The 13,421-nt window shown below is 41.0% G+C and overlaps 1 protein-coding gene across 8 annotated transcripts in view; it reads right to left on the reverse strand.

The window, feature by feature from the left end:
• Positions 1 to 13,421, reverse strand: part of b3gntl1 (UDP-GlcNAc:betaGal beta-1,3-N-acetylglucosaminyltransferase-like 1) — a 28,853-nt gene that overhangs the window by 8,220 nt on the left and 7,212 nt on the right. For 2 of the 8 annotated variants that reach the window (XR_006924209.1, XR_006924208.1), the window contains exons 6-12: positions 11,564 to 11,659; positions 9,398 to 9,493; positions 7,853 to 7,977; positions 3,515 to 3,650; positions 3,142 to 3,210; positions 2,852 to 2,926; positions 2,130 to 2,721 (exon numbers count right to left, since the gene is read on the reverse strand). Coding sequence is in view for 5 of the 8 variants with exons in the window: in XM_046837985.1 (XP_046693941.1) it covers positions 2,641 to 2,721; positions 2,852 to 2,926; positions 3,142 to 3,210; positions 3,515 to 3,650; positions 7,853 to 7,977; positions 9,398 to 9,493; positions 11,564 to 11,659 (678 nt within the window). In the remaining 3 variants the exon portion in view is untranslated. Of the gene's footprint in view, positions 1 to 1,821; positions 1,833 to 1,960; positions 2,722 to 2,851; positions 2,995 to 3,141; positions 3,211 to 3,514; positions 3,651 to 7,852; positions 7,978 to 9,397; positions 9,511 to 11,563; positions 11,660 to 11,799; positions 11,945 to 13,421 lie in introns of those variants that run through there. The other 6 variants (XM_046837985.1, XM_046837982.1, XR_006924210.1 and 3 more) reach the window with 5 other exon arrangements.

Consider the following 13,421-nt stretch of genomic DNA (forward strand, 5'->3'; position numbering starts at 1 on the left):
AGCCTCGCTGAAGGAACTGGAACAGATCCCCAGACCTCCTCATGTCACCTTCCTTCTATGATGACAAAATCTAGTGGAGAGCCTTCCCAGAAGAGTGGAGTGTACAATAACAGCAAGGAGAGAGAGGAATGAGATGTTCAACAAGCAGCACAGGAGATGGGTGGAATAGTCAGGGGGTGCTCTGGATGAAGCTCTTTCACCTGGAGGCACCTCTGTGCAGCTGGAGATCAAGTCTTTGATGGATTTGGAAAGTTTACTACAGTTGCTCGAGAGCACAGTGTTTGCATTTACACGCCCATCACTGAAACATCAACAATGATGGAACTGTAATGAATGGACATTCGGTGATGAGGATGAGGTTCCCTTTTGAGTCTGGTTCCTCTCAAGGTTTCTTATACCTTCTCGAGGAGTTTTTTTAGCCACGGTTGCCACTGGAATAAACTTATAAGCACTACATTTACACCTGCGTTTCTACAACTTTATAACCTCTTCGTCTCTGTAAAGCTGCTACAGGACAATTTCCAATGTTAAATCTGAGATATAAAATAAATATGGAAGATTTCATTGTTCAAGGAAATGTTATGAAATTTGAATTAAATAAAACAAATGTTATATTAAAATTCAAATGATGACTGGTCATTGATAAAAAAAAATATATATATAAAATAAAAGAATGATAAAATTGATACACAAATGTGAAAAATAAATAAATTAAGAGCAATAAAAGATAAAAAAAATAAAATAATATATGACCTATTTAGCATAAAACCCTCAATATTTACATAAAAATAGAGATAAATCAACTAATTCATAACTTCTTTATTCCATATACCTACAGGCGAAAGATTTGCACACGGTTTAATGACAAATATCTTTACTTTTGTAAAAAAACAAAAAAAAAACAAACACGATAGTCAACACTCGTCTGTTTTCTTTTAAATACAAAAAAAAAAAATAGATTTTTTATTAAATATAATATTTATTACTTTATTACAGTAAACAGCACACCTGAATGAACAGTTTTATACTTTATATAATTGGTGCCTATAAAAAAAAAATCAATGTTGAAATTCCATGAAACAAAAAAGTGAAAGAGTAAAAACGAATGAACACTCTGCAGGTGGTGAAGTTTTTCAGGTGGAAACAGAAGAAGACTCGAGCACCACTACAGCACCGATTTCCCTCTCAGTCTGAACATCACTACAGTTACTGCACACAACACTTACTCTCTCAGTGTGTGTGTGTGTGTGTGTGTGTGTGTGTGTGTGTGAGAGAGAGCCGGGGAGCAGGTGGCGCTGCGTTTTTCCCGTGAGAAAATGGTGCAAGGAGCAGCGAAGTAACCGAGTCACTACATTCCAACACGTGACATAATTTAGTGTAATGCTGCAAAGAGCAAACACACAATCTCTCACACACACACACACACACACACACACACACACACACACACACACACACACACACACACATTTGTGCTACAGAATTGCATCCAAAAATTCATATACTTGACTATAAGTCCAAAAGTATTGGGACGCCCAACTTTTCCAGTCGTATTTGGTTCTTTCCCCAAACTGTTTCCACAAAGTTGGAGGCGCAAACATCTGTACAGGACGTCTTTGGATGTGGTATTATTAAAGGCAGTGCTCCTGTGCACAAAGCCTGCTCAATCAACATCTGCTTTCCATGGGTTGGAGTGAAAGATCTCCTGCTATAAAGCTCAAAACACTATCGAATGTGAACGCTGACTGCACCCCAGGAACCTCGTCACCTTCTCACCTTCTCACCACACACACACACACACACACACACACACACAAACACAAACACACACACTTGGGGATGAATGAGCTACAAATCTCCTCACAAGTATTTCAGTGGAACATCTTTCCAGGAGCTGATCTTATAGCCATCTAATCTCCACAAATCGCTATATCTTAAAAATAATTTTGATGCACAAATCTTTTAAAATGTATAAAACCTTTTTATTAGGTGTATAAACACCGCCATGGCTCCTCATACTGAATTACATTCAAACAAATAAAACTTTGAGTCAATAAAATTATGAAAACGCATTGAGGTGATTCTCCATCAAAACCTTCAGCCATGTCCAAGTATGATTTCTCTTTTACTACACACACACACACACACACACACACACACACACACACAGGGAGGAACGTGGCTGTTGACCTCAGATAATGTCTTAACACAACACACACATTCCTCTGTCAGTCTCCTGCCCACAAAGGCCACACTCCTGTCTTTCAACACTCTGTAACACACACACACACACACACACACACACACACACACACACACACACACACACACACACACACACACACACACACACACACAGATAACAGGATGAATGAGTGTTGTGGGTTCAGAGAAAAGTAAACAATGAAAGCGCGCTGACCAATCAGAGCTGCTCTCTAATCACTGCACTTATCAGTTACATACTGTAACACTGAGCACACACACACACACACACACACACACACACACAGCAGCAGCAGCAAGAACAGCATGTAGCAGACATGTAACCTCTCCTCCTTCATCTCTTTTCCTTGGTTTATCATCCACACCTCATCTGTCGCTCCTGCACTCGTCCTTTTTCTCCATCTTTCTGTCCATTCGTCAGTTAAAGTGATAAAAATCAACTCCCTCCTTTAACCCGAGAGAGAGCAGAGTGTCCTCTAATACACCACCGGTCATGTCCTAGAGAGAGAAAGACAGAGAAAGATGATTAGAATACATCTTCACCCCTGTCTTCCTAAATGTAGAAATACACGATGATGTATTTACACACACCCACACACCCACACCCACACCCACACACGATACTCACTAGTTTTACACACACAATAAAAGGAGGTGAGGAGTCTCTGTAGTGCAGCACTGGAACTCTGGGTTTGGGACGCTCCTGTACCAAACACACATACTTGTTTTTAGGACCTTCTGTAGACCCGATGTCCCCATAATGTTAGGGAACTAAAAACACATACAGTATAAAAGCTTGTATTTTATTTTATTTTGGGCCCTATATCATTATTTACAATAATTAAATAACACAAATCAACACACTGAAAAGTGTGGGTGCGCACGTGTGTGTGTTTGTGTGTGTGTTTGTAATGTTACCTTTGATTCCTCATAAGTGTAGAAGCCCTTTTTTATTTTGTTCTCATCTACATCACAGAATCCTTTCACCTGTCACACACACACACACACACACACACACACACACACACACTACAAATCAGGTATTTCAATAAATATGGAGTCCTCACAAAAAGACACACACCTACAAATATGTACAAATGCAAACAAACCAGGTATTTAAATAATTACGAGGTCCTCATAAAAATACACCACACATTCAGTCTTTTTCTCTCTCTCGCACACACACACACACGAAGTAAATCAGGTATTTCAATTATTATTTTTTCCATTATTACTATGAGGTCCTCACAAAACACACACACATCTCCACATCATATCTACTGCCTCGTACCTTCTTCTGATTTATGGCCGTCAGGCTGCGGTACAGTTTCCGCCCCTGTTTCCCGGCGTTCCATATGGTGAACGAACTCCACCGCCCGAGCACTCTCTCCTCCAAGAAATCCACTCGCAGTTTCCAGATGGTTTCCCTGCACAGAAACCAGATCTAGCGAGACGATCCCAAACAACATGACGCTATTTTGCGCTTCAGGAGTTACCAGCTGGATAGCACGGGACACGTGAAAAGTCAATTATACGTTCGAATTGTGACTACGTGACCAACAGAGTCTCCCATTCACGACACGTTGGCGTCCGTCGTCCTCTCTGCCGCACTGAACGCTAGTTTTCACCTAAGCAAGCATCCAAACCTCTGTTATCCTGTATACAATAACAATACTTTATAAATGTAACGGCTCGTTTCCTCTGTTTATTTTTTTGAATCTCACAAGTCATATTTGTGTCCTGATGCTCATTTTTTTATACTGATAACTGCTGTGCAAGCAAAAGTTTGTGGACACCTGACCATAAGATTGGTATGTGCTTCTTTTTAAACATCCCACATTGAGTCTCCATTTGCTCTTATAATATTCTCCAGTTGTCTGGGAAAATCCTCTAGATTTTGTGGAGATTTGTGGCGATTCATTCAGTCAGGTACTGATGTAGATGAGGTGAGGAGTTTCCTGGGGGTGCAGTCAGTGTTCACACCCATCCCAAAAGTGTTTACATATAGCAGGAGGTCTTCCACTCCAACTCGTGGAAAGCAGATCTTCATGGAGCCAGCTTTTGTGCACAGGGGCATCGTCACAATAGGAATTTGACGTGTTACTTAACGAATCAACCCGAGCCCAGACACACGACAGGAAGCGGAGAGGATTCGGAGGAGGAAGAAGGAAATGAAAGAGAGAAGGAAAGGGAGGATCTTCCAGGATATTTAAAGAAACGCACGACTTCCTTTACGCAAGACTTTCGACTGAGGGAAATGAGACCTTGGAACAGAGTGCAATAACACTAAACACACACAGGCACGTAATGCGAGGACATATTTTAACACTCGACCTCCACATGCCACAGATTCAGCATGCGGGAGTGAAGACGCCGGTCTGAGAAGAATCCTGGTATTCTGAAAGATTCCGCATCGCTCGGATTCCTCGCGAATGATTCCACTTTACGATCTCGATACACACGAATGTGTTCCTGACCCGAATTCTTCCGCTTTATGGGAACAAGAGGGACATCGGATTCTTATTTAGGTGCTTTTAAGTGTGCTTAAAGCGAACACGTTAACATGCATTTACATGCTTAACAATGAAAATGTGTTTGTTGTTTTTTATTTACAGCAAAAAATAATTGTGCTTGGTGTAAAAAGTCAAAAGGCCACAATGATATTTTTGCCTATTTGAGTTGATACATCTGTCTGACTTAATGGTTTTTAAGACACATGCATTTTCTTTTTTTGTTTCCATGTAACAAGTCACAACTCAAGAAATAGACAGTGAATGAGTGGAAGAAAGTTCTGTGGAGTCCAAATGGGATGTTTGTGTCTTCACCAGAAGAACTTGTGTAAGCTCTGATCAGACTCCCGCACTGGGATGAACAAAAATGGAAGAACCTCTTTGTTGAGTTTTACAAGAGGCACGGCAAAGAGTTTCAGCTGAATGTTTGGAGACACAAACTGTCCGGTTCCTGAGAAACTGTAAATCTGTTCTTCATGCTAAGGAGAATTTTTTAATGGAAATAATGTGAAACATCTGGACATTCATAGATTTGTCCAGATAGATTAGAGAAACAAGAAGTATGTGTGTGTGCTTCTAAAAAACCATAAAAGTGTTTCCAAACTTCTGATAGGCTATCTATCTATCTATCTATCTATCTATCTATCTATCTATCTATCTATCTATCTATCTATCTATCTTTCTGCAGTCGAAGTAAAAAAAATAAAAATAAAATTGGCAATTAGCACACTGAAACAACAAGAGTTCTAGGGGGAAAACCCCCCCGAAATATTGGCAGCTGAAATGAAAATTTCAATGTTGGAAATTATTTTTGGAGTTCATTGTGTTTGTAAAAGGAAACCAAGCAAAGCTGCAAGCAGTTATTGGAGGCCATGCACCCAGCCTCTGAGCTGCACATTCACTGACATGCTACCTGTTTTGCAACTGTGAACTAATCAAGCACATGAAAACAGAGGCCAAAAGAGGGAGCAGAGGCAAAGGGTTTCAAGAGTAATGTGAAGTTTCAATCATGTATCTGGTGAGAGACAGTGGTGAAGTTCTTGAACTGCAGGAGGAAAGGTTGAGATGAACGTATTGGTAGCAGGGAGCCAAAATAATGCGGGGCACTCAGGGCAGGATTTTATGTCTTGCCTGCATGCTACAGGACAAATATTTGAAATATCAAAAATCCTTTTTAGAATTTGGCAGGCACCCTTATCCAGAGCAACTTTTATCTTATTTAGCAGCTAAGGGCCTTGCTTGTGGTTCGAAATTTGAACTCACAACCTTTGGATCCAAAGTCGAATGACCTAACCACTACGCTACCAACTTTGAGAACTTTTCTTCATCCCAGATAAGAACCAATTCTGATGAAGACTGGATCAGATGGTGGAGGAGTATTGACTGATTGATTGATTGATTTTCAAGCCGTTACTGTAACGTTAATCGTGAAACGTGTTGCATGGCCTCAGATCATGGAAATGAGGATGCCTTTTAAAAAACACATGGTTCAAAAACTATAACCGTAAACATACTTTAAATCTTGGCCTGATGGTGGCGCTAGAGCACTGACAACACTTGTACCAAATTTGCTCAGAATGTTCAACTATTTCAACAGACGGTTCTTCTGGCTGCAGGTAACAGGCGAGGGAAATTCTGAAAGTCTACTGAAATGTAGTGTATTTGTGGATAATCTTATTTGATTGGTAGATTGGCTCTTGGATTCATGCAATGTAACGTAGAAGTGATTATCGGCACAACCGTGCACTTTGGAGCTGAACCGAAGCCTGATTGGTGGATTCCTTGTGTTCTTTATTTTCCTTATTGTCTTCTTACTAATTCAAATTAGTTTGTTGCATGAACATGAAAGGTAGCATGTGGTATAAATTAAAGCTAATCATTGCAGAAAAAACAGATGTTTTATGCTCTGGATTTGGACTTGGACACACAAAAAAAACAAAAACAATACAAATGATTGTGAAAGTGTTCATTTCTGTCCAGCATCAGTGAGTCATTATGGAGAACCAGACTTTTACTCTCTCGCTCTTTCTCTCTCACACACACACACACACACACACACACACACACACACACACACACACACACACGGGTACAGGGATAGGGTTTCAGCCTCTGTAACTGTGGCTAATTGATAACCAGTGTGAAAACCGCCATTTTGTTCCAACACAAGAAACTCAGAGAGTGTGTGTGTGTGTGTGTGTGTGTGTGTGTGTGAGAGAAGAGAGAGAGAGAGAGAGAGAGAGAGAGTAGAGAAGGTCAGCAGAAACAGACACACGGACAGGAGTAACACGACATTATGAAACGGATAAACGTGAAGTCCATGTGGTCCGTTTACCTTTATGGAAGGAGTGTCCAGTTTCAGAGCTTTCAGAGGTGAAACTGGAGAAAGGAAAGCCGATGTCCGTCACAGTGAGTGACACCGTTGTTATGTTAAAAGCATATTTACATTTACAGCACTTGGCAGACGCCCTTATCCAGAGCCATGTACAACCAAGCAGTTGAGGGTAAAGGGCCTTGCTCAGGGGCCCACCAGTGGCAGCTTTGTGGTATGGGATTTGAACTTAAGACCGATCCAAAATCCAACGCCTTAACCACTGAGCTACTACCTCTCCCATATCGATTCGTTTGTGTTAAATACTACTATGGTTAATCCCAATTCGAAAGAGAGGTGAGATTTATTCACTGTTGTTATGATGTCATAATCTCACCTTGGCGACTTAAGCATACCTTGAGGGGGTGTTTATTTGTTTGCTCAGTTTTTCCAGGTCAGAAGTGAAATTCCAGGTTATGAGCTTTAGTTGAACCTGATTGGCTACCGGTCTTACATTTCTATTTACTGGGGCATGATGCAGTAGCGCAGTTGAGGGTTCGAGGCCCTTCCCTGAGGGGCACACAGCGGCTGTCTGGGTGTCCTTGGATTTGAATTCACAACTTTCCAGTTGGCAAGTGTCAGACATTCCCTGAGGAGGCCAGAAAAATAGACTAGACCTTTTCCAGTCGAGGTCAGGGCTAAGGGTCTTAAATGTCTCCTTGTGATGGCATTTGGTCTTAGTGTCAAGTTCCATTTAGCTCTGTTTGTGTGTGTGTGTGTGTGTGTGTTTGTGTGTGTGTGCACTTACTCTAATACAGAATGTGTTGCAGCATGCTCATGGTAGCGATAAATCAGCAGACACTCGTCCACACGGATCGCTCCCCCTCCCAGTCGAAGACTCTGGTAGAACCATAACAAGTCTTCTGGAACCCCCTGAAGGGAAGATGGAGAGAGGGAAGGATGTGATTGAGCATGGAAAATAAGCTCTGATTGGGTGATTGGTGTGTCACTCATGAAAGGATTTGCATCGAGAATTTGATACGGACAGTCAAGTGCGAAGCTGTTTTTGGACTTCGGAACAACCAACAGTCTGGAGTTGCACTTTAAACAATTGCCACTGTGACTGCAGCGTGGTGGAACGTGATTGGTTCCTGAAATGTGGGGTAGAGGGGTGGGGCATTGAATATTGTAATTTATAAAGATGAAGTGAAGAAAAACACTCCACAACCAGCAAGTGTCCAGAGCAAAAGGATGGCGAGCTAAAGGTCAGTTTTCTGTACTGGAATGAAAAAGCATGCATCTCCACCTAAGTGTTATTCCACCTCTCCGTCATCATCATCATCTTCTGGCTAGTTTGTCCATGCCAGCCCACAGAATCACCAGGTAGAAATTCTGAAATTTCGCAGACTGATTAGGGAGGGTCTAAGGAACATTCTGGCCAAGTGATGCCAACATTTGAATCACATCAGCAGGCTAAATTTGGGCAACAATATCATTTTTGGCCCCCAATGGGTAATCCCCTTAACTAGTAACCTCAGTAAACCTCAGTAAAATCTACCAGCTCTTCCCATTTTACCAGAATGCTCTCAACTCATCATGGCTACTCACAGTAGGAACAGTGTCCAGATCTTCTTGTCTACTTTCAGTTGAGTTTTTAGCAGTATCAGCTTTTGTTTAAATCAGGGCAGTAAAGACTCTGGGTTATTGATTAGAAGGTTGGCAGTTTAAGCCCAAGCACTACCAAGCTGCCAATGCTGAGCGCTTGATAAAGGCCCGTAACCCACTCTATTCCACGGATCTAAAAAAAAAAAAGAGATCATGGCTGACCACAGTACAAAATGAATGTTTGACATTCACTACAGTAGAATTGAACCACGAGCCACTCGAGCCTGTTAAAGTGCAAATAAAGTAGTAGCTCATGAACTTTATGAGCTCCGATTTTCATGTTTCTAAAATGATCGAGTTCCAACTAGTGTTTCTCTTTCAATGTTTTCCAACGATAAATGATTAAACCAGTGTAGTTAAATCCTACTTGTGTTTGAGGTATACTAACTGCCCATAATCACGGATTAGCTTCAGGATACAGATGCTATCTCACTGCTGTGGCTTTCATCTCGCACAGATTTACGCATATTTGCGAAATTCTGTTCTGCACCTAATTGTTCTCACGATGTTCATGTCTGCATGGATGAAAAGATGCGCCGAGGGTCCCCGTTACATCGCCAAGAAAACGGTGAAAAACGTATCACATTTTTATGTTGCATTTTATGTTTTGATGAAATGCTACTTCAACTCCTGATGAGCCAAGAACTGATCCTGGGTCGGCTGAAAAAGTGTTCAACCTCAGACTCACCTTGCCTCCTTCGTCAAACGGTCCGACTTTCTGGAACCAATGATGTGAGCAGAACCATGTCGGCATGACGACCGTCGGCCCATGAGAGGTGCAGACCTGAAATGTGACACGATCTTGGATACAGTCAAAGAATTACACACACACACACACACACACACACAAGTGAAATCGCCTCCAGATACACGGGGCTTTTTTAAGGTATGGGGGCGATGACTAAGTCTCCAAGTCAAGAAATATCCATAGCTAATATTTTTCAGATGAATGCTGACCACTTTGCGATTATATCCGTACGGTGTGTCATATTTCTCACTGTGTGTGTGTGTGTGTATGTATATACGTGTGTAAGCCTTTTGCCAAAACCAATTCTCCACATGTCCTCGGGATTTCATTTAGAAAGAAACTAATTAAAACATGCAGATGTGAAAGACGTTTCTAGAACAGTTTAACAAAAAAGGTTTAAAAGTCAAAGTCGAAATTTAAATTCTGAAAGAATGTGATGGCTGCGGTTGTGGTTTTATTAACGTAGTACAGTTTTGAAACCGCTGATGGGTGAAAGCTGTTGACCTTTGAAAGCCCTGAGCAAGTGTGTGTGTGTGTGTGTGTGTGTGTGTGTGTGTGTGTTTGGAGGGATGGAATGATGGAATCTGCAAACACACCCTACCGAAATCCGACACTGTTTTTAATCAGAAAGACACAAGAGTTAAAATGTGGTGGACCTTCTCGTCACAGATAAATATAAAGCTAAATCAACCGGTGCTCCTCTGAGCAAACCTCTGAGACTCTGTGCAGAGATGGAGTCCTTCCAAAATGAGCAAACGAATCAGGAACGTGAGTAGGACGGAGATGAAGAACCTGGGAGAAGCAAGGACAAGTATTTCTGCAGCTCTCTGTTTAAATGTCAAAGTGGCCCATACCTCAGATTCAATGGTCTGAAGAAACCAAAAGTGAACTTTTTGGCCTGAATGCCAAGCTTTAAATCTGGAGGAAAACCACACATCTGGAAAATTTCCAGACTTTTTTTTGTTTTCCCTGCAGCACCAGCAGAAGCAGTAACTGGGATGTTTGTCAAAATCAAGAGAATGGTTGAAAAAAAAATGAGTGAAAGAAAAACAGTGCTGAGGAATTCAGCTCAGGAGGGTCAAGCGAGGAAATGACCCTTAACACAGCCAAGACAAATTAGTTGTGCCTTCAGAACAAGTGCTTGAATGTCCTCAAGTGGCCCTGAACATGACCTTGAATGTCACTGAAGACCTCTACTGTATCATTATTGATACAGAGATTCTCCTCATCCAGAGGTCCAATTCATCTCAAAGCTGGGGTCAGACTTCTATAGCAGGAGATCTTCTACTCCAACATTTCAGACTACATTTTCTACATGTACAATAATAAGGGATCATATTAGGCCTGTATTTCAAGTCTCATTCTCAGATAATTCCTGATTGTGCTTCTGCTCATTAAGAGCGGTATCGTGGACGTTTTTTGCCTCTGATCGTCTAAACCTTGGCCTAAATTCTGACCTAAATTCCAGGAGCAGTCGTATGAAATATTTAATAAAGCGCATGACAGAAGGTTCATCGTTCAGACCTTCACCAAGTGACTCACTGAATGCAGCAGCTGTGTTCGAAATCTCTGAGTCATCGATACGAGAGCGGATTTTAGACTCGCAAATCTGTTCCCACACACACACACACACACACACACACACACACACACACACACACACACACACACACACACACACACCTTGCCTCTTCCTGTCTCTTTGTCTAAGCTTCCAAACAAAAAAAAAAATGAAAACCAAATTTCTTTAAAATATTTATCTAAATACAAAACACAGAAACACAATTACCCTCTAAACTGTGTGTGTGTGTGTGTGTGTGTGTGGAAACAGCATTCTCCAGGTACACATCCTGTTTCCAGTGACCTCTGACTTCATGGCACGCGACCTCTTAAACCATAACAACACACCCTTTTCCTACCACATGCACATACGCACACACACACGCACACACACACACACGCACACACACACAGTGAAGGAAGATGAAAGGTGACCATCCGTACATCCTGAAGATAAACATCTATAAATTACACAACATCCACTCAACACACACAGAGTGAAAGAGAATGTGTGTGTGTGTGTGTGTGTGTGTGTGTGTGCTTTACCTGTGTAAGTAGTTGTTCTGGACTGAGTGTGTTTATCCACCGGGTGTAGCGTTCAGTGGAACCTTCTGGAATTCGCCTCACCTTACAACCAACAATCTAAGACACAAAAAAACAATGTACTCACCTTTTTTGTTCTAAGTTGTGATAAAAACTAACTAACTAACTAACATGAGGTAAAAGTTCAAGCTAGCCTGAAATAAATACTTAATTAACCTGAGATAAAAACTCAAACTTACCTGAGGTAAATAGTCAAACTAATCAGAGATTAAAGACTTAAACTTCATCATCTTCTTCTTTCGGCTGCTTCCATTAGGGGCGCCACAGCGGATCATCCGTCTCCATACCCCCCTGTCCTCTACATCTGCCTCTTTCACACCAACTACCTGCATGTCTTCCCTCACCACATCCATAAAACTCCTCCTTGGCCTTCCTCTTTTCCTCCTTCCTGGTGGCTCCATCCTCAGCATTCTTCTACCAATATACCCCATGTCCGTCCTCTGCACATGTCCAAACCGTCTCAATCTCGCCTCCCTCACCTTGTCACCAAAACGTCCTACATGCGCTGTCCCTCTAATAAACTTCATTTCTAATCCTGTCCATCGTCATCACTCCGAACGAAAACCTTAACATTTTCAGCTCTGCTACCTTCAGCTCCACCTCCTGTCTTCTACTCAATGCATCTCTAATCCAAACATCATCTCAGGTCTCACCACAGTCCTATAAACTTTCCCTTTCACTCTCACAGATACTCTTCTATCACAAATCACTCCTGCTATCACTCTTCTCCACCCACTCCACCCTGCCTGCACTCTTTTCTTCACTCTCTAACACACTCTCAATTACTTTACACTGTGGACCCCAGGTACCTGAACTCCTCCACCTTCTCCACTTTTTCTCCCTGTAACCGCACCACTCCACTGCCCTCCCTCTCATTCACACATATGTACTCTGTTTTACTCCTACTGACTTTCATTCCCCTTCTCTCCAGCGTGTACCTCCACCTCTCCAGGCTCTTCTCAACCTGCTCCCTACTCTCACCACAAATCACAATATCATCCGCAAACATCATAGTCCACAGAGACTCCTGTCTGACCTCGTACGTCAATCTGTCCATCACCACTGCAAACAGGAAAGGGCTCAGGGCCGATCCTTGATGCAGTCCGACCTAAGATTAAAGACTTAAACTAACCTTAGAAAAAAAAAAAAAAAAGTCAAACTAACCAAAGCTAAGATGTAAAACTAACCTGAGGTTAAATTTCAAACTAAACTTAGGTTTAAAAAAAAAAAAAAAAAAAAAATTCATCTGAATTAAAAAAACGGAGATAGTGAAATAAACAGATTAAACTAAATAAAAAGGTAAAAGGTAAAACTAACCAAAGATAAAAGATAAACTGAAATGATTTAAAAACAACAAACATGAGGTAAAAACTCAAGCTAACCTTAAATAAAGTCAAACTAACCTGTGATTAAGTACTCAAACTAAACAGATAAAAAGTCAAAACCTAAAGAAAAAAAAAACCTCAAACTATGCCGAGGTAAACAGTCAAACTAAGCTGAAATTTATATTTGCAATCGATTTCTGTAGCTTTTCTGAGACAATTTTTTTGATGAAATTAACATATACAAATAAAATAAAATGTATTCTAGACAGTTATGTAGTTTGGACAAGTTTCTAAATAAACCAAAGAAACTTTCAGTAATGGTTTCATTTAGAACTATAAAGTATTTAATTCCATGTCCATTTTGGAGCATTTTGTGTTTAGTTTGATTCTACACAATTACACTCTCATAACATTCTGGTTGGTTCTGTAGCTTTTTTTTTTTTTTTTTTTTTTTTAGAATTGATGATAAACTGTTC

Source organism: Silurus meridionalis, chromosome 24, assembly GCF_014805685.1.
Source record: "Silurus meridionalis isolate SWU-2019-XX chromosome 24, ASM1480568v1, whole genome shotgun sequence".
Lineage (NCBI taxonomy): Eukaryota > Metazoa > Chordata > Actinopteri > Siluriformes > Siluridae > Silurus > Silurus meridionalis.